We start from the raw sequence: 27,254 nt of genomic DNA on the forward strand, positions 1-27,254 counted from the left end.
GGTCAGCACCTCAGAAGTAAATGTCAGTTGGCTTTTCATAGCCGATCATTGAGAGAATCTCTACCGCTCCTGCTGTCTCTAGAGAGTTGAAAACAGCAGGTCTGGGACAGGTAGCACGTCCAGTGAACAGGTCAGGGTTCCATGACAGCAGGCAGAACAGTTGAAACTGGCAGCAGCGATGTGAATCATCACAGTGTTTTTAAATGCCAAAGAATGGGACATGTAGCTGTTGAGTGGAAAGATGTGCCAAGTGTGGTGGGGAACATGATTACAGTGAATGTTGGAGCAATGTGACAGTTAAGTGCAATTGTGTGAGGACAAAGAGCAGCATTTGGTGGATGCCAGGTGCAGAGAGATGCTCAGAGATATAGAATCTGTCATGATTTATCATATGCAGAGGCTGTAAGACAGAGACTGGAACATTTACAGTGAACTGATGGAGCTTCCATGGCTGGCAGACTGTCAGATGGAGCTTCCATGGCTGGTCCCGTAGTAAGAGGACCTACTGTCAGACTGATGGAGCTTCCATGGTAACTGGTCCTGACTGGTTCTACTTTAAGAGGACCTGTTCAGAAATCTGTCCATAAATGCATGCTGTGACAAAGGATTGGTTTATAGTGAATACAACCTACTTCAGATTGATTGGAGGTTATCAACATGGCTTGGATTGTGTAAAGCAGAAATACCAGGTTGAAAGTTATCTTGTAAACTACCAGGTTGAAAGTTATCTTGTAAACAGAGTTGTTGGGGTAACAGATGTTACTGTCAGTATGGTTTTTGATAAGCTGGATAACCTGGGGGTGGATTGTCTCAGCATGATATAGACCCCAATGTTTGCAAACACAGAAATGGATCTATTGATATAGTTTATTGGGGGGGTGTGGGAGGGTTTTTGGGGAAGGGGAGGGTGTGGTAGAAGTTAATAGGGATTTCTTGGTTTATTTTCTTAGTACTGAATTAGACAGACATGGACCTTAAAGGTTTGTTTGTGGACCTCCATGATACCAGGAGGTCTGCATCAACGGACTTCAGTGCAGGTAGTGCCTCATCAGAGAGAGAACATTTCAGTTGCTCTACAGTTCTGAAGCTGAATGTAATGATTATCAGTTCTTTACATGTGTACTAATATTCAGACACATTCAGTTGTTTCTATATTTATCTATAATTCAGGGTTTTCACATGGGGCTTCAAGTAAATCAATATTAGTGCCTGAAAAAAAAAAAAAGTCCTTGAATTTGACTTGCTACTGTAGGAACCCTGATAATTCTTAATATGGTGTGAATGGGAAATACATTTTTTTTGTGAGTGAAATAATACAGTGAAGACAAGGTTATTCATAAAATAGTACATAGTGCTGCCTGAAACATACACAGTGTTTGATCTTGTACTAAATGGTTGTTGAGTCATTTATGCATTTATGTGAATTTAGGAAATCTACTATAGATTAAGTGCACTTATGTTGTGCAATTTAAAATGTGTACTTTGTGTCTAATGTGAATGAATGTTTTGTCAAGGATTATCTACCTGATCTACTGAAATTAGATAATTGAACAAGAAAAACAAGATAAAATATTTTTACAGAATAAAGTGCCAGAACTGTCAAGAAAATAACTTTTGTGTCCGTTTGTCTTTATTACTACAGACCGACTCAGATTAATTCTGAGGACGGTAACATCAACAGTGAGGACAAACCAATCCTGTCACTCTCCTTCCACACTAAGTAGAAACCTACAGTCACTGGGTCCTGATTGTGACAGTGGAGCCCAGTTTGCTCTGCAGGATCCAGAGATGGCATCAGTGAAGCTGGAAGACTGCAGTCAAACACTGGAGCTGAATGTCAACATTAAAGATGAAGAAGAGGAGGAGAAGATTAGGACAACTGTTAGTCATGGTAAGAGCTGGTTCTATCTATAAGTTATCTTCATATATTAGACCTCCATAAGTTATGACCAGTCTATTGCTAGGTTGAATTCTGTAATTCTGACATCACACATCCCTGAACAACTCAAGACTTCCCAGCGAAGCAAAAACTATTTAAACTTGTAACGCCTGCCTTTGCCCACACATTGTCTCAAGAACGTTGAAAATGTTTAATACCCTCAATCACCAAGTTAGGCATAGCTCATTTCAAAATAGGCCATGGCATCATCACTGTCAATATTGAATTATAATTCTTCACGTTTTACCAGTGAAAAGACCAAGCTGCGTCTGCATGCCAATCGTTTGATCTCAATCAATTTCATGGGAATATGCATTTAAATCTTCTTGAATTACTGTTTGGTTCGAAAATTAGAGCAGATGGTGTTAAATTAAATAGACTTCTGTATTTTGTTTTAATCAAAGCACATTCTGCCTAATGGTGCTGTTGAGTTTGGGACGATTCAGCAAACCATCCTAAAATCTCGTAAGAAAACAGGTGTTGTTTTTGTTGTAAAAGTAATGTTATGCTATAATATTTGGTGATGTGGACTGCTAATTAATCATTAGGTGATCGTCCAAGACATTGATCTAACTTTATTAAAAAACACCATTGTGGCGGCTCATCGCTCTTGTACTACACACCTGCAGTCTGCTGCATTTAACATAACGATTGATGATTCACCTAGCCTGCACTTTTTGTGCACATTTGGTGATGAAGAAACGAGAGAACATGTTGTTTTCATGACAATCTGTAATATTTGGCCAAGGAAACATTTCTGGTTGGTCTCAATTAGAATGTCACACAGGGAGACTTTTTAAAAGATTGAGAGAAGTAGCAGCTAATGCTCATGGAGAGCCTAACTATTATTATTATTAACCTTTATTTAACTAGGCAACGATTGGAGAAGTGTTGAATATAACCAGTGGACTGTCACATAATGATTTATATCTGATACATATATATTTAATATTTTTATATATCAAGTTGTCTGAAACATCTCAATGATGATCAATGGAAACAGGAAGACTGATCTCAATTCAAAAGTTTGGGGTAAACTTAATCTACCCATGGTGTCCGATTTAAAAATTGATTTCAGCGTAAACACAACATATGATTATGTTAGGTCATAGCCAAGTCAAAAAAACACACCATTTTTAGGTTACAGTCTGTAGAAACAAGTCAAATGATGAATGCAATCAATCTTTAGGATGTCAAACATAAATCATTTATAAGTTTCCATCCGGAGAATTTCATTGTCTGAAGAAAAGCATTGTAACGAGAGCTAACTCTGTCGGGAGCAATTGTCATGAGCAGGCTCTCTGCCAGACCACTTTATTCAATTATCTTGAGCCCCTCCTTTATATAGAATCCTCAAACAGTTTCTAAAGACGGTGACACTAGTGGAAGCCCTGGAATTGCAACCTGATCCATATCTCATGTGAATTCAATAGGCACTGTTTTGAAAATCTATTTCTCACTTCCTGTTTGGATTTCTTCTCAGGTTTTTCTGCCAGTTTGAGTTCTGTTATACTCCAGACATCATTCAAACAGTTTTAGAAACTCAGAGTGTTTTCCATCCAATACTAATAATAATATGCATATATTAGCATCTGGGATGTTGAGTTTGGGACAGTTTTCAACTGTGCTAACATAATTGCAAAAGGGTTTTCTAATGATAAACTTAGATTAGCTAACACAACATGCCATTGGATCACAGGAGTGATGGTTGCTGATAATGGGCCTCTGTTCGCCTATGTAGATATTCCATAAAATATCTGCCGTTTCCAGCTACAATAGTCATTTACAACAATAACAATGTCTACACTGTATTTCTGATCAATTTGATGTTATTTTAATGGACAATCAATGTGCTTTTCTTTCAAAACAAGGACATTTCTAAGTAACCCCAAACTTTTGAACAGTAGTATATATTTAATATATATATTTTTATATATCAAGTTGTAGAAACATCTCAAGGATGATCAATGGAAACAGGAAGCATCTGAACTCAATTTTGAGTTTGTCTTGTTTTTCTGTTTTTTTAAAAAAAATTTTTATAAATTTGCAAAAATCTCTAAACCTGTTTTCGCTTTGTCATTATGGGGTATTGTGTAGATTGCTGAGGATATTTTTTTATTTAATTATAGAATAAGGCTGTAACATAACAATGTGGAAAAAGTCAAGTGGTCTGAATACTTTCCGAGGGCACTGTCAGATCCCTTCCCATTTCTCCCATTTTGGTACGTTACAGCCTTCATTCCTTCATTCTAAAATTGATGACATGTTTTTCCTCGTCAATCTACACACAATATCCCATAATGACATCACAATACCCCATAATGACATCACAATACCCCATAATGACAAAGCCAAAACAGGTTTTTAGAAATTCTTGCAAATGTAAAAAAAAAAAATGTTTTGCTTATTTATGTTTTTTAAGTTTTCAGACCTTTGCTATGAGATGATCCTTGAGATGTTTCTACAACTTGGAGTCCACCTGTGGTAAATTCAATTGATTGGACATGATTTGGACAGGCACACACCTGTCTATGTCAGGTCCCACATTTGACACTGCATGTCAGAGTTAAAACCAAGTCATGAGGTGGAAGGATTTGTCCGTCGAGCTCCTTGACAGGATTGTGTCGGCACAGATCTGGAGACAGGTACCAAAACATTTCTGCAGCATTAAAGGTCCCCAAGAACACAGAGGCCTCCATTATTCTTCAATTGAAGAAGTTTGGAACCACCAAGACTCTTCCTAGAGCTGGCCACCCGGCCAAACTGAGCAAATGGGGGAGAAGGGCCTTGGTCAGGGAGGTGGCCAAGAACCCGATGGTTCTTCTCTGTCAGAGCTCCAGAGTTCCTCTATGGAGATGAGAGAATCTTCCAGAAGGACAACCATCTCTGCAGGACTCCACTAATCATGCCTTTATGGTAGAGTGCCCAGACGGAAGCCACTCCTCAGTAAAAGGCACATGACAGTCCGCTTGGAGTTTGTCAAAAGGCACCTAAAGGATTCTGACCATGAGAAACAAGATCTGGTCTGATGAAACCAAGATTGAACTCTTTGGCCTGAATGCCAAGCGTCATGTCTGGAGCAAACCTGGCACCAACAAGACTCAAGGTGAAGCATGGTGGTGGCAAAGGTGCTTCAACTGGGGAACTATTTTAAAGGGGACTGAATGATTAGTCAGGATCAAATGTAATATTTCAATGTTATTTCTAAAAACCTGTTTTTCCTTTCATGAATGGGTAGAGTGTCAGACTGATGAAGATTCACCTTCCAACAGAATAAGACTGTAATGCACACAGCCAAGACAAAACGTGGGAGTGGGGTCTGAATCTTTGAATGCATTGTAGTGTTATCATGCTGCTAAGACTTGTTGGATGACAAACAGTATTGCCAGAGATTTGTTTTATTCACTGGGCTATCTCCAACCTGACAGAGTGAGACTAAAGAAGTGGAGAGACAAACTGCCAGTGTTTTGAAGTTCTATGAAATGAGTCTGTGTAGTTACTAATACCCAACAAGTCAAGGCTGTAATTTCTATCCCAATGTTCTTCAACTGAACTATTTTATAACTCCATCTGTATCCTAGAGGTTGTAAATATTTAAGTTTTAATAAAAACAGTTTTTCCCAGCATACAAATGATCAGTTCTTTATTCAGAGAGCTCTCCCTCTCAAGTTCAGAGCCCATCTTTTATGATGTCATCAGGGGTAGAACCCCACCCCGTCATTTTGGATGGCTGTATTGTTCCACTGTATTGTTTTACATTGTTTATCATAGGGGAAAAAACATTTTCATGATTTTCTGAATAACAGTTTCTAACAAGGGTGGGGAAAGAATGTCCTGTAAGGAACACAATGTAGATGTTATTTCATGTACTAGCCTTGTGTTCTAATTCTATCCTGCCAACGCTGCACATATTACCAACTTTAGTCTTATTGTGTCTAATGGATTTCACACACACTGATACAGTTTCAGGGTGAAATATTTTAGTCAGTGTTTTAAACACAAATTCTACTATCACCCTTGTGATGTTGAGTGGAGGATGGTATAGCTCATCATTTTCACCACTTTTGCCTCTCATTAGTTTTTGACTCCTACCCAGTTTTAGAATAGTTTGATTCCCATTCCCATACAGTCTACTGAAATGAATACATACACTACCGTTGAAAAGTTTAGGGTCACTTAGAAATGTCCTTGTTTTTTGTTTTTGTCCATTAAAATAACATCAAATTGACCATTAATACAGTGTAGATGTTGTTAATGTTGTAAATTTATTATTACTATTGTAGCTGGAAACGGATGATTTTTTAAAATGGAATATCTGCATAGGTGTACAGAGGCCCATTATCAGCAACCATCACTCCTGTGATCCAATGGCATGTTGTGTTAGCTAATCCAAGTTTATCATTTTAAAGGGCTAATTGATCATTACAAAACCCTTTTGCAATTATGTTAGCACAGCTGAAAACTGTGGTGCTGATAAAAGAAGCAATAAAATTGTACTTTTTTAGACTTGTTGAGTATCTGGGTCATTTGTCGGTTCGATTACAGGCTCAAAATGGCCAGAAACAAAGACCTTTCTTCTGAAAGTCGTCAGTCTATTCTTGTTCTGAGAAATGAAGGCTATTCCATGTGAGAAATTTCCAATAAACTGAAGATCTCGTGCAGTTCTGTGTACTACTCCCTTCACAGAACAGTGCAAACTGGCTCTAACCAGAATAGAAAGAGGAGTGGGAGGCCCCTGTGCACAACTGGGCAAGAGGACAAGTATTTTAGAGTGTCTAGTTTGAGAAACAGACGTCTCACAAGTCCTCAACTGGCAGCTTCATTAAATAGTACCCGCAAAACACCAGTCTCAATGTCAACAGTGAAGAGGCGACTCCGGGAGGCTGGCCTTCTAGACACTATTCTGGTTAGAGACTGTTTGCATTGTTCTGTGAAGAGAGTAGTACACAGCGTTGTACGAGATCTTCAGCCGTTTCCAGCTACAATAGTCATTTACAACATTAACAATGTCTACACTGTATTTCTGATCACTTTGACATTATTTGATTGGACAAAAATGTGCTATTCTTTCAAAAACATGGACATTTGTAACTTTAGAATGTATTCATTTATTTCACCACTAATGGTAGTGTATTTAAAAAAAAAATATATATTTTTTAACCTTTATTTAACTTTCTTAGCATACTGGTTATTGTCCGGAATTTCCGATGATTGACGTGCCAAAAGTAAACTGCCCAGAAGCTAGGATATGCATATACTTGATAGCATTGGATAGAAAACACTCTGAAGTTTCTAAAACTGTAAAAATAATGTCTGTGGGTATAACAGAACTGATATGACAGGCGAAAACCTTGAGTAAAATCCATCCGGAATTTTCATTTCTTGAGGTCACAGATTTTTTCAATGCTTGCCTATGGGATATTCAAATTGATAGGACCCAGATTGCAGTTCATTTGGCTTCCACTAGATGTCAACAGTCTTTAGAAAGGGTTTCATGCTTGTTTTTTGAAAAATGAGTATTTGTAGTTTTTCCAAGATGTCCCCCATTAGAAAAGTAGTCATGTTGCACGCATCAACGAGAGTGCGCTCTTCGTTATTTATCTTTGCTATTGAACACACTATTCTCCGTCTTAAATATTATTGTTTATTTACATATTAGAATACCTGAGGATTAATTGGAAACTTTGTTTGACTTTTTTGGACGATCTTTACCGGTAACCTTTAGGATTCGTTTGTGTGCATGTTGAACGAGTGACCTACTGAATCAAGCGCGCCATCTAAACTGATACTTTTGGGATATAATGAAGGATATTATTGAACAAAACGACCATTCATTGTGTAGCTGGGACCCTTGGGATTGCAATCAGAGGAAGATCTTCAAAGGTAAGTGATTTATTTAATTGCTGTCTGTGATTTTGTGACGCCTGTGCTGGTTGAAAAAGTATTTTCAAGTGGGGAGCTGTCCTCAGATAATCGCGTGGTATGCTTTCTCCATAAAGCCTTTTTCAAATCTGACAACGCAGTTGGATTAACAAGAAGCTTTTAAATGATGTAAGACACTTATATTTCACCAGATGTTGTCGTAGGTGTCCTGCTAGCGTTTGGACATGCACCCAAACAGGTTAACTAGGCAAGTCAGTTAGGAACAAATTCTTATTTTCAATGATGGCCTAGGAACATTGGGTTAACTGCCTTGCTCAGGGGCAGAACGACAGATTTTTACCTTGTCAGCTCGGGGATTCGATCTTACAATCTTTCGGTTGCTCTAACCACTAGGCTACCTGTCACCCGGTATGGCCAGAAGAGGACTGGTCACCACTCTGAGCCTGGTTCCTCTCTCGGTTTCTTCCTAGGTTCCTGCTTTCTAGGGAGTTTTTTTGTGGCCACTGTGCTTCTACATGTATTCTTTTGTCTGTACAAATTAAGTGGAACGTAGCTACCTTTCACGTGAGCGCGCCAGACCGAGGCTGTGGCACTCTGCCAGACCACTCACTCATAGAGCCCTTATGAGCTTTAGAGTAGAATCCTCAAAACAGGTTCCAAATACTGTTGACATCTAGTGGAAGCCTTGGGAAGTGAAAAATAACTAACATCACACGGTATCTTCAATAGGAGCTGAATAAGTTGAATAACTACAAACCTCAGATTTCCCACTTCCTGGTAGGATTTTTTTCTCAGGATTTTACCTGGAATATGAGTTCTGTTATACTCACAGACATCATTCAAACAGTTTTAGAAACGTCAGAGTGTTTTCTATCCAAATGTTGTATTTATATGCATATTCTAGCTTTTTCGGCTGAGTAGCAGGCAGCTTAATTTGGGCACGTTTTTCATACAAGCTACCCAATACTGCCCCCTAACCCAAAGAAGTTAACTTCACTAGGGTAGGGGGCAGCATTTGGAAAAGCGTGCCCAAATTAAACTGCCTGCTACTCGGGCCCATAAGCTAGGATATGCATGTAATTAGTCGATTTGGATAGAAAACACTGTTGAAATAATGTCTGAGTATAACAGAACTGATATGGCAGGTGAAAACCCGAGGAAAATCCAACCAGGAAGTACTATTATTTTGAAAGGCTGTTTTTCCATTGATAGCCTATCCACCATACAAAGACTTAGGACCCAGTGGAAATCTGTCTTCCTCAACATGTGACCAGTCTTTAGGCATTGTTTCAGATCTCTATGGCTTCCTCAACACGTGACCAGTCTTTAGGCATTGTTTCAGGCTTTTACTGTGAAAAATGAGGGAGATACACCGCTTTCAATGAGAGGACAGTGGAAATTTCCATCCATATGAGCCAGGCACGTGATCGAGAGCGCGCATTTCTTGTTTACCTTTTTCCATTGACGAAGCTTTTGTCCGGTTGAAATATTATTGATTTTTTATGACAAAAGCAACCTGAAGATTGATTTTAAACATCGTTTGACATGTTTCTACTATCTTTTATTGTGTTTTATTACTTTTCGAGAGTGCTTATTGTGCCTTTGGATTTCTGAACTAAACGCACCAACAAAACAGAGGTATTTGGACATAAAGATGAACTTTATCGAAGAAAACAAACATTTGTTGTCTAACATGGAGACCTGGGAGTGCCACCAGATGAAGATCATCAAAGGTAAGTGATTAATTTTAATGCTATTTCTGACTTTTGTGAAGCTCTCCTTGGTTGGAAAATGGCTGTATGGGTTTCTGTGTCTAGTCGCTGAACTAACATAATCGCAGAGTGTGCTTTCGCCGTAAAGCCTTTTTGAAATCTGACACAGCGGTTGCATTAAGGAGAAGTTTATCTGTATTTGTATGTTTAACACTTGTATCTTTTATCAATGTTTATGATGAGTATTTCTGTTTTTTGATGTGGCTCTCTTTACTTTCATCGGATGTTTGTTTGAGACAATGCATTTCTGAACACAACACACCAATTTCAAATGGGGTTTTTGGACATAAAGATTAACTTTATCGAACAAAACACACATTTATTGTGTAACATGAAGTCCTGTGAGTGCCATCTGATGAAGATCATCAAAGGTTAGTGATTCATTTAATTGCTATTTCTGACTTTTATGAGACCTCTCCTTGGCTGGAAAATGACTGTATGGTTTTCTGTGACTAGGTGCTGACCTAACATAATCGTTTGGTGTGCTTTCGCCGTAAAGCCTATTTGAAATCGAACACTGTGGCTGGATTTACAAGAAGTTTATCTTTAAAATGGTGTAAAATAATTTTAATTATGGGATTTGAACCAGACAGGTTAAGCACTTTGTGACAACTACTGATGTAAAAAGTGCTTCATAAAATACATTTGATTAACATGTATATCACACCAACTGACTGTTTTTTCTGATGTTCACACAGGATACCATGTTGAGACATTCTCCACATCCAGAGAGCAACAGCAGGAAGATCAGAGAGCTAAGAGGTCTCATCACTGCCCACATTGTGAAGAGATTTTCCCATTTCTATCAAAGCTAAAAATACACCTAAAAATACACACAGGAGAGAAGCCTTACTCCTGCTCTGACTGTGGAAAATGCTTCAAAACATCAACGGTGCTAAAACTTCATCAGAGAACACACACAGGAGAGAAGCCTTTCTTCTGTCCTGACTGTGGAACTCGTTTCTCTCAACTTTCCTACTTAAAATCACATGAACGTCTCCATACAGGGGAGAAGCCATACTCCTGCTCTGACTGTGGAAAATGTTTTAAAACATTAGGTCATATAAAGGTTCACCAGAGAACACACACAGGAGAGAAGCCTTACGTCTGCTCTGACTGTGGAAAATGCTTCACAACATCAACTCATCTAAAAGTTCATCAGAGAACACACACAGGAGAGAAGCCTTACGTCTGCTCTGACTGTGGAAAATGTTTTAAAACATCAAATGAGCTAAAAGTTCATCAGAGAACACACACAGGAGAGAAGCCGTATTACTGCTCTGACTGTGGAACTAGTTTCTCTAAATTTTCCACTTAAAAACACATGAACTTATACATACAGGAGAGAAGCCTTTCCTCTGCTCTGACTGTGGGGCGAGTTTCTCTCATCTGGGCACCTTAAAAACACACCAACGTATACACACAGGAGAGAAGCCTTATTCCTGCTCTGACTGTGGAAAATGTTTTAAAACATCAAATGAGCTAAAAGTTCATCAGAGAACACACACAGGAGAGAAGCCTTACGTCTGCCCTGACTGTGGAACTAGTTTCTCTCAGCTTTCCCACTTAAAATCACATGAACGTGTACATACAGGGGAGAAGCCATACTCCTGCTCTGTCTGTGGAAAATGTTTTAAAACATCAAATGGGCTAAAAGTTCATCAGAGAACACACACAGGAGAGAAGCCTTACGTCTGCTCTGACTGTGGAAAATGCTTCACAACATCAACTCATCTAAAAGTTCATCAGAGAACACACACAGGAGAGAAGCCTTATTCCTGCACTGACTGTGGAAAACGTTTTAAAACATCAAATGAGCTAAAGGTTCATCAGAAGACTCACACAGGAGAGAAGCCTTTCTTCTGCTCTGACTGTGGGGCGAGTTTCTCTCAACTTTCCCATTTACAATCACATGAACGTATACATACAGGAGAGAAGCCTTTCTTCTGCTCTGACTGTGGGGCGAGTTTCTCTCAGCTGGGCACCTTAAAAACACACCAACGTATACACACAGGAGAGAAGCCTTATTCCTGCTCTGACTGTGGAAAATGTTTTAAAACATCAACTGAGCTAAAAGTTCACCAGAGAACACACACAGGAGAGAAGCCTTACGTCTGCTCTGACTGTGGAACTAGTTTCTCGCAACTTTCCAACTTAAAATCACATGAACGTATACATACAGGGGAGAAGCCATACTCCTGCTCTGACTGTGGAAAATGCTTCAAACATCAACTGTGCTAACAGTTCATCAGAGGAACACACACAGGAGGGAAGCCTTATTCCTGCTCTGACTGTGGAAAAAGTTTTAAAACATCAAATAATGTTTTAAAGTTCACCAGAGAACACACACAGGAGAGAAGCCTTGGAACAGTCTCAGGTGGGCACCTAAAAGAAAAATCTGAACTGGACCCAGGAACTATTATTCCTTTCTCTGTGGAAAACTTTCCAACTGTGCTAAAGTTCATCACATGAACATACACAGGGAGAAGCCATACTCCTGCTCTGTCTGTGGAAAATGCTTCAGAACATCAACTAAGCTAAAAGTTCATCGGAGAACACGTACAGGAGAAAAGCCTTACTCCTGTTCTGACCGTGGGGTGAGTTTCTCTTGACTGGATACCTTAAACACACACCAACATATACATAAAGGAGAGAAGCCATACTCCTGCTCTGTTTGTGTAAAATGCTTCAAAACAGCAACCGAGCTAATAGATCATCAGAGAATATACGCATGAGAGAAGCCTGCTTACGTCTGCTCTGACTTTTGGGCGAGTTTCTCTCACCATAGCAATTTAACACACCAATGTAGTCACACAGGAGAGAAGTCTTACTCCTGCTCTGTGGAAGGGTGGGCGTGTAACGCAAACTTCTAGCCAAAGGATGCTGTGTTTAGAATCTCATCAAGGAGGACTGTAGCATTTTAGCTAATCAGCAACTTTGCAACTACTTACTACTTTTTAGCTATTACTTAGCATGTTAGCTTACATGCAACTACTTAGTATGTTAGCTAACCTTTCCCCTAAAACCATTTAACCCCTCACCCCTATCCTAGCTAACGTTAGCAACAACAAATTGGAATTCGTAACATATCATACATATTACAAGTTCGTAACATATTGTATGAATAGCAATGCGTAAAATAACGTAAGAATTGTAATTCGTAACAAACGATACATCCTAGAAGTCGTATTATACTGAACAATTTAAACACAACAATTTCAAAGATGTATAGTTTGTATAAGGAAATCAGTCATTTTAAATAAGAGGCCATAATCTATGGATTTCACATGACTGGGCAGGGGCTCCGCCATGGGTGGGACTTGGGAGGGCATAGGCCCACTTGGGAGCCAGGTCCATTCAATCGGCATGAGTTTTTCCACACAAAAGGTCTTGATTACAGCCAAAATACTACTCAGCCCCCTCCCAGACAATCCTGCAGGTGAAGAGGTCCTGGGCTGCCGTGGTTACATGTGATCTGCAGTTGTGAGGATTGGATGTACTGCCAAATTCTCTAAAAGGACGTTAGAGGTGGCTTATGGTAGATATATACATATTGAATTCTCTTCTGCAGTCATCATGCAATTGCACATTCCCTGAACTTGAGATATATGTGACATTGTGTTGTGTGGCCTTTTATTGTCCCCCAGCACAAGGTGCACTTGTGTAATGATAATGCTGTTTTATCAGCATCTTGATATGCCACACCTGTCAGGTGGATGGATTATCTTGACAAAGGCTGAAATGCTCACGAACAGGGATAGTAACAAAGTTGTGCACAACATTTGAGAGAAATTAGCTTTTTCTGCACATGGAACATTGTTTTATTTCAGCTCATGAAACCAACACTTTACATGTTTAGTTTATATTTTAGTTCAGGTTACATTGGTAGTCCAATGTAATATAACCTAACATACTAAATGGAGTGGCACGGATGTTTTTGTAATACATAATACGTTTTGCTCTGAGACCAAGTTGTCCCTCTGCAGTATTCTGTGGGAAGGAGCTAGTAGACACTTCTTTAAAAAAACATTTTTTTTAACCTTTATTTAACTAGGCAAGTCTGTTAAGAACAAATTCTTATTTACAATGATGGACTAGGAACAGTGGGTTAACTGCCTTGTTCAGAGGCAGAACAACAGATTTTTACCTTGTCAGCTCAGGGACCTTTTGGTTACTGGCCCAATGCTCTAACCACAAGTCTACCTTCCGCCCCTAATATGTATCAGATAGAGATGGTGTGATGATCACTTTTCACCACTAGTTTGGGGGGATTATTTTACAACTTTATTTAATGATACACAGTTTATGAAATTAATCCATGTGTTTATTAATTGTCTTTAAAACTAGATTAGTTATTTTAGTTACTGATCATGAATGTGTTTGGATAACTGCATTGAAGCAAACTTTATTGATCTGCCAATGAAAAATAAAGTTACATGAATATGTACTGGTCAACCTCTTCTTCTCTTTAGTATTCAGTTCTTCATATTAGATCTGACAGTATGAATGGTTCTTATGGTTGTATTCAGTTCTTCATATTAGATCTGACAGTATGAATGGTTCTTATGGTTGTATTCAGTTCTTCATATTAGATCTGACAGTATGAATGGTTTTATTGGTTGTATTCAGTTCTTCATATTAGATCTGACAGTATGAATGGTTCTTATGGGCTGAGTGCCTGGAGTGTTTTTGTATGACTACAGTCAGGAGTTCTCTCTGACCCTGTGATGTCACCAGCACATTAAGTACATTCATCTTAAGATAGCCAGGTGAGACAACCACATATCACAGTAAACACATTTCTCCTCAATTAGCCAGTGTCACTTATTATTATTATTATTAGTAGCAGTAGTAGTAGTAGTAGTAGTATTATTTGGGGGGGATACTCTTTAAAGACGTATGATTTCAGACCTTTTCGGGCAGATGGTGGAAGTGGAATGTACGGAGGAGCAGGGTGACATGGGGGATCTTTGGAAGGTTAAACACCCAGACGGACTGCAGTGTTTTAGGTAAGTTCAGTGGAGACCCATCATTCAGGGCAGGTGAGCCACCTGTTTTGAGCCCCACAGTTTTAGCGATAAAACAGTGTGAAATAAATTATTTGTTTGCAAACAATGTAAAAAAAAACAACATATAATTGAGTTATTAACAAAGCTGCATACAAACATGGACTCTTTTTTTGTTTTCTTGAGTAAGGCCGTGATTGGCTCAGTGTTCTGTCTTTCATGGGGACAATACGTCACTGCCAGGTCTACTTGAAAATTCAAGCCCCTTCGGTGCTGCCATAGAGTTACATTAGAAGATCCCATCCACGAAGTCTCAAGGTCATTGTCCACAGATAAAATAACATCAAATCATGTGATATCTACAGTCGCTTTGATTGGACTGATCATGTCAACATAATACTTTCAAACTCTGAGCTAGCAGTCATCATCATGAATCATGTCGACAGTCTACTGGCAAATCCTTTTTAATCTTTGTCTTATGAAGAGAAATAATGAGAAATTATAGATAAAATGTATTGGTGTTCATCAGCCATTGGACATAAACTTTACACAACAAATTGCAAATTCAACAATGAGTGGTTTGGTAGGAGTCAGTGGCTAACTGCAAGCATTGCAAAGCAATCATTAGCCTACAATTCATTGGAGTGGCTCTGTGGTCTCAAGTCTTAAGACTAAGGGGCTCTTTTCCTAGTTTAAAAATGTAAACATTCAACATTGGCCGTGCTGTCGATGAAGCTTGATTTGTGCCGTGCTCAAAACAACATAACTCAGTACTTCAAAATCTGACTTGAGTGAGTTCAATACAACTGGGAACTCAGTGAAAAACAAGCTATGACTGGGAAAATACGTTTTGAACTTTCATCCAAATCGCAATTGTAAATTGGGAACTCGGGCCTCTTTCTTCAGCTATGATCTTAAGATCACTGACGCCATCATTTTTTCCCCTGAGTTCCCAGTTGTCTTTAAAGCACCATAAATCCAGAGAATGACAGACTTTGATGACAAAATATATCCATGTAACTGATATGAAATGGCTAGCTAGTTAGCGATGGTGCTCGCTAAATAGCGTTTTAATCGGTGACGTCACTTGCTCTGAGACCTTGAAGTACTGGTTCCCCTTAATCTGCAAGGGCCGCGGCTTTTGTGGAGCGATGGGTAATGATGCTTCGTGGGTGACTGTTGTTGATGTGTGCAGAGGGTCCCTGGTTCGCACCCGGGTAGGGGTGAGGGGACGGATCAAAGTTATACGATCAAAGTTATACAGTTACACCCACGAAGGACAGCCGCCCCACCTTCCTGTTCAAGTGATCACAGCACAACAAGGTGAGTCCAAAAATGTATTGTATGCTGCTGCATAAATGATGTAACATGCCAGGGAGATGTGTATACTGTAGCCTAGAAAGTAATTATAAGTAATAATAAGTCTGTAGTCTGTAGTGTAGTAGCCCATGTTATTCCCCCTAATAATTTGGTCTATTTTCACCTCTTAATTTTTCCCACTGTTTTGACTTGGTGGTAGCTAAATGTAATCAATGAATATTGTAAGGGTTTTCATTGTCTGCTTATATGCCCCTTTATTTATCTTACGGTTCTGACTTGGCATACAGGGAGAACACTGTAAGAACAGCCCATTTTCTGAATTCTGTCGTTGTACATTTCAAAGTGCTGAACAAAGTTATATTGACTACGTCCGTTATAGCTCGCTCATTAATGTCTTAATCGAAATTACGGATTGCCTCTTATCCGCTTTTCGTCCCCTTATGCCATAGTTTGTACATCTCAATTGTCAGTAGTAACCACATTTCTGTAGTAAGAGGACCTACTTTCAGAACTGGTCTTTCTACTAGTCCTGACATGGTTTCGAGGCCTGTTCAGAAATCTTGCAACCATAAATGCACTGTGACAAAGGATACTTTAATATTGAATAAAATGTACTTCATAGCATTCATTGGTAAGCTTATCAACAACTTGGATTGTGTAAAGCAGAAACACTAGGTTGAAAGTTATCTTGTAAACTGCAGAAGAGTTGTTGGGGGTAACAGATGTTACTGTCGGTATGGTTTTTGATAAGCTGGATAACCTGGGGGTGGATTGTCTCAGCATGATATAAACCCCAATGTTTGCAAACGCAGAAAGGGATCTATTGATATAGTTTATTGGGGGGTGTGGGAGGGTTTTGGGGAAGGGGAGGGTGTGGTAGAAGTTAATAAGGATTTCTTGGTTTATTTTCTTTGTACAGAATTAGACAGACATGGACCTTAAACATTTGTTTGTGGACCTCCATGATACCATAGGAGGTCTGCATCAACGGACTTCAGTGCAGGTAGTGCCTCATCAGAGAGAGAACATTTCAGTTGCACTACAGTTTTGAAGCTGAATGTAAATATTATCAGTTAAAAAACTGATTTACATGTGTACTACTATTCAGACACATACAGTTTCTATATGTATCTATAATTCAGGGTTTGCACAAGGGGCTTAAAGTAAATAAATATTAGTGCCTGAAAAAAGTCCTTGAATTTGACTTGCTACTGTACGAACCCTGATAATTCTTAATATGGTGTGAATGGGAAATACAATTGTTTTCTGTGAGTGAAATAATACAGTGAAGACAAGGTTATTCATAAAATAGTACATAGTGCTGCCTGAAACATACTGTGATCTTGTACTAAATGGTTTTTGAGTCATTTATGCATTTATGTGAATTTAGGAAATCTACAATAGATTAAGTGCACTTATGTTGTGCAATTTAAAATGTGTACTTTGTGTCTAATGTGAATTAATGTTTTGTCAAGGATTAGCTACCTGATCTACTGAAATTAGATGATTGATCAAGAAAAAAGTGGTTTGCTGATGTCAACGTTTTGAAGAAAGTGCTCCGTGGGTGGTGGGGTTGTGGTATGGGCAGGTTTAAAGCTACCGATAACAAACACGATTTAATTTTTTCGAGGTGGAAATTCTGAGGCACATTGTCATGCCATTCATCCGCCGCCATCACCTCATGCTTCAGCATGATAATGCACGGCCCCATGTCGCAAGGATCTGTACACAATTCCTGGAAGCTGAAAATGTCCCAGTTCTTCCATGGCCTGCATACTCACCAGACATGTCACCCATTGAGCATGTTTGTGATGCTCTGGATCGACGCGTACGACAGCGTATTCCAGTTCCTGCCAATATCCAGCAACTTTGCACATCCATTGAAGAGGAGTTGGACAACATTCCACAGGCCACAATCAACAGCCAGATCAACTCTATGCGAAGGAGATGTGTCACGCTGCATGAGGACAATGGTGGTCACACCAGATACCTACTGGTTTTCTGATCCTTGCCCCTACCTTTTTTATTTAAGGTATCTGTGATCAACTGATGCATATCTGTCTGTATTCCCAGTTGTGAAATACATAAATTAGGGCCTAATTTATTTCAGTTTACTGATTTCCTTTCATGAACTGTAACTCAGTAAAATCTTTTAAATTTTTGCATGTTAAGTTGATATTTTATTATGTGCGCTAAACAAACAAAATATATATATATATACATTTTCCTTAAAGTTGATATATTTTCCTTGTCTCATCGTGCACCAGCGACTCCTGTGGTGGACCGGGCGCAGTGCGCGCTAACCAAGGTTGCCATGTGCACGGTGTTTCCTCCGACACATTGGTGCGGCTGGCTTCCGGGTTGGATGGCGCTGTGTTAAAAAGCAGTGCGGCTTGGTTGGGTTGTGTATCGGAGGACGCATGACTTTCAATCTTCGTCCCGTACGGGAGTTGTAGTGATGAGACAAGATAGTAGCAACTAAACAATTGGATACCACGAAATGGGGGTAAAAAAAAAAAAAAAATTAAATACAAAGTTTTATATATTTTGAAGTACTAATGTTAGTGTCTGCACGACAACAACAAAAATACTTAAATACATGTAATATTGTCCTTAAAACGTTCAATTGAAATACTGTAGAATTCCATCCATTCCTTCTGGGGAGTGCCAATGGCTTCAAAGCCTCTCATTGGCCAATACATAGAAAATGCAATCGTTGGGCCATATACATCAATGGGGATGAAAGTATTTGTGGTTAGCAAATTAATAGTGTTATTATTTGACATTTTCAGGATGGGAAAAACTACTTCAGTGGCAACATAAACGACTAAAACCAAATAGAAAGTATGTAGAAAATATATGTAAACAGTCAGGCCCCCATTGTTTTTGTTATAATGTTTCATCATAAGAACACAGCATTAGTCATGTCAACATGTAGAATTGTCTGAAATTTGCTTAAAAACTGAAAAATTCCCCTCGCGTTTGATGACTGCGAAATGCGCGTCCCCGACAGCGGAAGCTGCAGACAGAGCCCGTCCGGCTGTGGTTTGGTAAACCGGTGAAAAAAGATAACCGTGGTGGAGCGGAAAAATTGCTTTTACATGGAATAAAACAGCTATATGTATGTATCTCGAGTTCTTCTTCCCCAATATTCAAAGGTATTTATGTTAGTTTTGGATTACGCCGTTTCGACTAGAAAACATTGGTAACAGCTAGCTAGCAAGCTAAATTAGCTAGCTAAGCAACGTTAGCATTTCGTAAGTACCTGATAAACAGGCCAAGATTGTTAGCTAACTGGTTAGCAAATCCTAACAACGCAGTCATCTTTTCTACCACAAACTGAGTATTAAATATGAACACAAATATAGCCATAATACCAACCTTAATGAAAATACCAGCCAACTAGCTGGCTGAGCTAACGTTACCAATTAACTAACGTTATTATGTTAATGTTTAACTCACTTCATGCTAACTAACTCGCAAACTTCGCTAGTAACGCTAACTATTACGCTAGTTAGTTTATTGGGGTTTCCACTATTTGAAGCCCTCACATTGAACAGAACATACATATAACAATGTCTACATGTTACCATGCTCTAAAAAAAATGTTGATCTTCCATAGATCCCTCTATCTGCCGACCTCTCTTTGTGACTAGAACTGCCTGAACAGCGAGAGTGTGTGTGTTTCGGACCAGGGTGACTGTGTGTGAAGAATACACTCTGTGTTTGCGAGGCCCTATAGGTGACTCCTCCAGACCCCAGAGTGAGGATTGTGTGTGACAATGGGGGACATCAGTGATCTGGACAGACGGATAGAACAACTTAAGCGTTGTGAACTCATCAAGGAAAATGAAGTCAAAGCACCGTGTGCCAAGGCCAGGTAATTAAACACAAAGGCCATATTACTTTAACATTTTTTATACTCTCTAAATCTTCATCACTAAGCCTGTCGTTTGTACGTTACTCTCCTCTACCAGAATCTTCCTGTAACACAGAGGGTGGATTCTCCAGTTACTGTGAGTATTTTCAGAATAGAAGACACCTTGATTACTTTGTAGATCTGCCTAGACTGCCATTATTTGCACTTCCCAATCTGAGCCCTCATGTTACGTGTAATGTTGGATGGCTGAATACATTAAGGTGGGAATGTAAACACTAGGCTTTAGAACACCAGTTAACTGTAAAGTCTAGCTCATACTTGGTCTAACGACATGTTTGTAGGCAATTAGAATGCGACCAGTGTCACTGGTCAAAACAACATTTGATTTATACTCCTGTGGAATGTCTGTAGACCGTCGTTGCGACTGTCACTTTCCTTGTCGCACAGGCGTGAAAAAAGTTTAATTCTCTGCGACTCGCAGTGTCCGTTGAAGTGTCTGTTGATGTGGTTACCGTACTGTCACAGCAACTAGACCAAATCCTCCTATGATGATGCAGTTTAAACAATTCTCAGAATGACCTACTTTTATTTTGTCACACTATGGCACTAAGCTATTTTCTGTAAGCTCGCCATTACCTTGTCATTAATTATGTTGGTTTACTTTCCTGTAATAATGGATCACAAGTAACTAAAGTTTAGACGTTGTCAGCTATACTCTGGTCATTATTTGAACTGGCTAGACAACGAACCAAAACGTGGTTTAGAAAATAGCTTTTAGTTGCCTGGCTTGCTAGCTTGACATTTACTGAATTCATTTTTAAACGGATGGGTTTTATTGGTGTTAAAATAAAGTATGCTATTTAGAGCACTGGGGTGCTGATGTCATGCAGAGGCTGTTTTAATTATACTTTTTCATAAGTGAAAAGTTTGATGTCGGACGACGATAGAATGTTCATGATGTCGCTAAGACAATTGTCTACAGACATGTCGATAGGCGGACTGTAAACCTGACTTAATTGTAAATCGCCATATTGGCATTGTTGCATCATCGGTAGGAGAGTTTTGAAATTCCTGATTTTACTGAGATCATGCATACCTAAATGAGCTATACTTTGCTGGTGTCAAACCATTATGAAAACATGATACATATTTTGAAAGCTGAGAAACAGCCCTTTCAAATGATGTGACGTAAATCAGTCAAGAAAAAACACCTGTGAAAATGTGCCAAACACTTTTTTCCCCAAACAACTGCAATTTACACTTCCTAATGAAGATAAAGAAACACTTAGAGTACATTGAGTCTTCCTTGTTTTGTAAGGATTGATAGTCTGAAATCAGAATAGTAATACCTTTATTTATTTAAATAGGCAAGTCAGTTAAGAACAAATTCTTATTTAGGAACAGTGGGTTAACTGCCTGTTCAGGGGCAGAATGGCAGATATGTACCTTGTCAGGTCGGGGGTTTGAACTTGCAACCATCCGGTTACTGGTCCAACGCTCTAACCACTAGGCTACCCTGCCACTCCGTACCTTTTAACCGCGAATGAGTTACAGCTGTTTTAAAGACCGGTGGTATTTTTGTAGAATTTTATGGAATGTTCTGCGATCAGACACTTTCTTATTTGGATAATATAGTAAATGCATATATGCACCAAAACATATTACAAATGTAATTTAGTCATACAGAATAAAGTGCCAGAACTGTCAAGAAAATAACTTTTGTGTCCGTTTGTCTTTATTACTACAGGCCGACTCAGATTAAGTCTGAGGCCGGTAACATCAACAGTGAGGACAAACCCAGCCTGCCACTCTCCTTCCACACTGAGTAGAAACCTACAGTCACTGGGTCCTGATTGTGACAGTGGAGCCCAGTTTGCACCGTAGGATCCAGAGATGGCATCAGTGAAGCTGGAAGACTGCAGTCAAACACTGGAGCTGAATGTCAACATTAAAGATGAAGAAGAGGAGGAGAACAATAGGACAACTGTTAGTCATGGTAAGAGCTGGTTCTATCTATAAGTTATCTTCATATATTAGACCTCCATAAGTTATGACCAGTCTATTGCTAGGTTGAATTCTGTAATTCTGACATCACACATCCCTGAATAACTCAAGACTTCACGTTAATGCGATGAATCGGAGCACGTATCAAACCCATTCGCTCCACCCATGTACTTGATTAATGAATTAAGGTCACTAATTAGTGAGGAACTCACCTCAACTGATTGTCTATGTTGTCATTGAAAGAAGAAAAAAAACGCGGAGACTCGGCCCTCAGTGGAATGAGTTTGACACCCCTGAAACAATGGAAATGGAGAGAGAGTTTGAGAAGCAACAGCTGTGCTGGAATGCGATCAATGTGGGGGACAGTTCTGATGACATGGAGTGGGAGGATGAGGGCCAAGTATTTGAACGGTCTGTAGTGGAAAGACATAGGAAGAACAGAAAATTGATACTGGAAGCAGTGGCGCATGTAGTATAGAAACTCTAATTTACACCCCGATTAACCAAGGCCATAAAAAGAGTTGAAGTTAAACTAGGCTGCATCCGTGTAAATGAGAACTTGTTCTGAACTAGCCTACCTGGTTAAATAGGTGAAATAAAAAATAAATGGTAGATTGTTAATATCTTGTGCTGGTCAGGTTCACCAAGGGAAGATTCTTCAAATGGAAAATCATAATGGGACAAAGCTCAGAAGCCATGACCCTGGAGCTGATGCTACATTCAAGGGAATAATAATCTCTGAGGTCCCAATATCTATGTCCATGGATGATATTGTTAAAGAACACGTGAAGGGAGACAGTGGTTGAAGCTTATCAGTGCTGTTGAGGTGTTAGAAGGTTTTGTCTGGAAAAGTACAGTATAGGATTCCTTAGCTTCAATGTCAGAGAATTTGACCCAGCCTCATCAATCAACCAATCAAATGTATTTATAAAGCCCTTCTTACATCAGCTGATGTCACAAAGTGCTGAACAGACGCAGCCTAAAACCCTAAACAGCAAGCAATGCAGGTGTAGAAGCACGGTGGCTAGGAAAAACTCCCAAGAAAGGCCAGAACCAAGGAAGAAACATTGAGAGGAACCAGGCTATGAGGGGTGGCCAGTCCTCTTCTGGCTGTGCTGGGTGGAGATTATAACAGAACATGGCAAAGATGTTCAAATGTTCATAGATGACCAGCAGGGTCAAATAATAATAATCACAGTGGTTGTCGAGGGTGCAACAGGTCATCACCTCGGGAGTAAATGTCAGTTGGCTGATCATAGCCGATCATTGAGAGTATCTCTACCTTTCCTGATGTCTCTCTTGAAAACAGCAGGTCTGGGACAGGTAGCACGTCCGGTGAACAGGTCAGGGTTCCATAGCAGAACAGTTGAAACTGGATCAGCAACAGTGAATCATCACAGTGTTTTTAAATGCCAAAGAATGGAACATGTAGCTGTTGAGTGAAAAGATGTGCCAAGTGTGGTGGGGAACATGATTACAGTGAATGTTGGAGCAATGTGACAGTTAAGTGTTGCAATTGTGTGGAGGACACAGAGCAGCATTTGGTGGATGCCAGGTGCAGAGAGATGCTCAGAGATATAGAATCCGTCATGATGTATCATATGCAGAGGCTGTAAGACAGACTTTTGGAACTACAGTGCAGACTGATGGAGGTTCCATGGCTCGTCCTGTAGTAAGAGGACCTACTGTCAGACTGATGGAGCTTCCATGGCTGGTCCTGTAGTAAGAGGACCTACCTTCAGAACTGGTCTTTCCACTAGTCCTGACATGGTTTCGAGGCCTGTTCAGAAATCTTGCAGCCATAAATGCACTGTGACAAAGGATACTTTAATATTGAATAATATGTACTTCATAGCTTTCATTGGTAAGGTTATCAACAACTTGCATTGTGTAAAGTAGAAATACCAGGTTGAAAGTTATTTTGTAAATTGCAGCAGTTGTTTGGGGTAACAGATGTTACTGTCGGTATGGTTTTTGATAAGCTGGATAACCTGGGGGTGGATTGTCTCAGCATGATTTAAACCCCCATGTTTGCAAACACAGAAAGGGATCTATTGATATAGTTTATTGTGGGGTGTGGGAGGGTTTTTGGGGAAGGGGAGGGTGTGGTAGAAGTTAATAGGGATTTCTTGTTTTATTTTCTTAGTACAGAATTAGACAGACATGGACCTTAAACGTTTGTTTGTGGACCTCCATGATACCATCTTGTACTAAACGGTTTTTGAGCCATTTATGCATTTATGTGAATTTAGGAAATCTACTATAGATTAAGTGCACTTATGTTGTGCAATTTAAAATGTGTCTAACGTGAATTAATGTTTTTTCAAGGATTAGCTACCTGAGCTACTGAAATGAGATAATTGAACAAGAAAATATTTTTACAGAATAAAGTTCCAGAACTGTCAAGAAAATAACTTTTGTGTCCATTTGTCTTTATTACTACAGACCGACTCAGATTAAGTCTGAGGCCGTTAACATCAACAGTGAGGACAAACCCAGCCTGCCTCTCTCCTTCCACACTGAGTAGAAACCTACAGTCACTGGGTCCTGATTGTGACAGTGGAGACCATTTTGCTCTGCAGGATCCAGAGATGGCATCAGTGAAGCTGGAAGACTGCAGTCAAACACTGGAGCTGAATGTCAACATTAAAGATGAAGAAGAGGAGGAGAACATTAGGACAACTGTTAGTCATGGTAAGAGCTGGTTCTATCTATAAGTTAACTTCATAAATTAGACCTCCATAAGTTATGACCAGTCTATTTCTAGGTTGAATTCTGTAATTCTGACATCACACATCCCTGAAAACCTCAAGACTTCACAGTGAAGCAAAAACAATTTAAACTTGTAACGCCTGCCTTTGCCCACACATTGTCTCAAGAACGTTGAAAATGTTTAATACCCTCAATCACCAAGTTAGGCATACCTCATTTCAAAATGGGCCATGGCATCATCACTATCAATATTGAATTATGATTCTTCACGTTTTACCAGTGAAATGACCAAGCTGCGTCTGCATGCCAATCGTTTGATCTCAATCAATTTCATGGGAATATGCATTTAAATCTTCTTGAATTACTGTTTGGTTAGAAAATTAGAGCAGATGGTGTTAAATTATATTGACTTCCTGAATTTTGTTTTAATCAAAGCACATTCTGCCTCATGGTGCTGTTGAGTTTGGGACGATTCAGCAAAACATCCTAAAATCTCGTAAGAAAGTAGGTGTTATTTTTGTTGTAAAAGTAATGTTATGCTATAATATTTGGTGATGTGGACTGCTAATTAATCATTAGGTGATCATCCAAGACATTGATCTAACTTTACTAAAAAACACCATTGTGGCGGCTCATAGCTCTTGCAGCACTACACACCTGCAGTCTGCTGCACCGAACTAGCGATTGATGCTCACCTAGCCTTCTCTTTTGTCTCACAACATTTGGTGATGAAGAAACGAGAGCACATGTTGTTTTCATGACAATCTGGTAATATTTGGCCAAGGAAACATTTCTGGTTGGTCTCAAGGAATGTCACACAGGGAGACTTTTTAAAACGGGATTGAGAGAAGTAGCAGCTAATGCTCATGGAGAGCCTAACTATTATTATTATTAACCTTTTTTTAACTAGGCAACGATGGGAGAAGTGTTGAATATAACCAGTGGACTGTCACATCCTGATGATTTATATCTGATACATATATATTTAATATTTTATAGATCAAGTTGTCAAAACATCTCAATGATGATCAATGGAAACAGGATGCACCTGATCTCAATTCAAAAGTTTGGGGTCAGTTAATCTACCCATGGTGTCCGATTTAAAAAGTGATTTACAGCGAAAACACAACATATGATTATGTTAGGTCATAGCCAAGTCAAAAAAACACAACCATTTTTCCGTTACAGTCTGTAGAAACAAGTCAAATGATGAATGCAATCAATCTTTAGGATGTTTTTAACATAAATCATCAATAAGTTTCCAACCAGAGAATTTCATTGTCTGAAGAAAAGCATTGTAACGAGAGCTAACTCTGTCGGGAGCAAGTGTCATGAGACCGAGGCTCTCTGCCAGACCACTTTCTCAAAGAGCTCTCATGAGCCCCTACTTTATAGTAGAATCCTCAAACCAGTTTCTAAAGACGGTGACATCTAGTGGAAGCCCTAGGAAGTGCAACCTCATCCATATCTCACTGTGAATTCAATAGGCACTGTTGAAAATCTATTTCTCACTTCCTGTTTGGATTTCTTCTCTGGATTTTACCTGCCATATGAGTTCTGTTATACTCACAGACATCATTCAAACAGTTTTAGAAACTTCAGAGTGTTTTCTATCCAATACTAATAAGCATATATTAGCATCTGGGGTGTTGAGTTTGGGACAGTTTTGAACTGTGCTAACATAATTGCAAAAGTGTTTTCTAATGATCAACTTGGATTAGCTAACACAACATGCCATTGGATCACAGGAGTGATGGTTGCTGATAATGGGCCTCTGTACACCTATGTAGATATTCCATAAAATATCTGCCGTTTCCAGCTACAATAGTCATTTACAACAATAACAATGTCTACACTGTATTTCTGATCAATTTTATGTTATTTTAATAGACAAAGAATGCGCTTTTCATTCAAAACAAGGACATTTCTAAGTGACCCCAAACTTTTGAACAGTAGTGTATATTTCATATGTTTCATAAATAAAGTTGTAGAAACATCTCAAGGATGATCAATGGAAACAGGAAGCATCTGAACTCAATTTTGAGTCTGTCTTGTTCTTCTGTTTTTTTAATACATTTGCAAAAATCTCTAAACCTGTTTTAGCTTTGTCATTATGAGGGTGTGTAGATTGCTGAGGATATTTTTTTATTTAATTTTAGAATAAGGCTGTAACATAACAAAATGTGGAAAAAGTCAAGGGGTCTGAATGCTTTCCGAGGGCACTGTCAGACCCCTTCCCATTTCTCCCATTTTGGTACGTTACAGCCTTCTTCTAAAATTGATGACATGTTTTTCCTCGTCAATCCACACACAATACCCCATAATGACATCACAATACCCCATAATAACATCACAATATCCCATAATAACAAAGCCAAAACAGGTTTTTAGAAATTCTTGCAGATGTAAAAAAAAAGATATATGTTTTGCTTATTTATGTTTTTTAAGTTTTCAGACCCTTTGCTTTGAGATTATCCTTGAGATGTTTCTACAACTTGATTGGAGTCCACCTGTGGTAAATTCAATTGATAGGACATGATTTGCACAGGAACTCACCTGTCTATGTCAGGTCCCACAGTTGACAGTGCATGTCAGAGTAAAAACCAAGTCATGAGGTGGAAGGATTTGTCCGTCGAGCTCCATGACAGGATTGTGTCGGCACAGATCTGGAGACCAGTACCAAAACATTTCTGCAGCATTAAAGGTCCCAAGAACACAGAGGCCTCCATTATTCTTCA

The 27,254-nt window shown here is 39.2% G+C and overlaps 2 protein-coding genes and 1 pseudogene across 15 annotated transcripts in view; 2 read left to right on the top strand and 1 right to left on the bottom strand.

Moving 5' to 3' along the window:
* Window positions 1–27,254, bottom strand: part of LOC135568999 (zinc finger protein OZF-like) — a 64,848-nt gene that overhangs the window by 15,912 nt on the left and 21,682 nt on the right. The gene's annotated exons all lie outside the window — the stretch shown is intronic.
* Window positions 1–27,254, top strand: part of LOC115110023 (zinc finger protein 27-like) — a 47,241-nt gene that overhangs the window by 1,839 nt on the left and 18,148 nt on the right. For 2 of the 14 annotated variants that reach the window (XM_065015800.1, XM_065015799.1), the window contains exons 2-3: window positions 21,548–21,796; window positions 24,250–24,498. In XM_065015800.1, the coding sequence (XP_064871872.1) occupies window positions 21,694–21,796; window positions 24,250–24,498 (352 nt within the window). In that variant the 5' untranslated portion in view covers window positions 21,548–21,693. Of the gene's footprint in view, window positions 1–18,481; window positions 19,079–19,542; window positions 19,801–19,897; window positions 19,937–21,547; window positions 21,797–24,249; window positions 24,499–24,951; window positions 27,249–27,254 lie in introns of those variants that run through there. The other 12 variants (XR_010462792.1, XM_065015791.1, XM_065015793.1 and 9 more) reach the window with 12 other exon arrangements.
* Window positions 1,638–11,844, top strand: LOC135568998 (oocyte zinc finger protein XlCOF6-like; annotated as a pseudogene).

This window comes from Oncorhynchus nerka, unplaced genomic scaffold, assembly GCF_034236695.1.
Source record: "Oncorhynchus nerka isolate Pitt River unplaced genomic scaffold, Oner_Uvic_2.0 unplaced_scaffold_1272, whole genome shotgun sequence".
Taxonomy (NCBI): Eukaryota; Metazoa; Chordata; class Actinopteri; order Salmoniformes; family Salmonidae; genus Oncorhynchus; species Oncorhynchus nerka.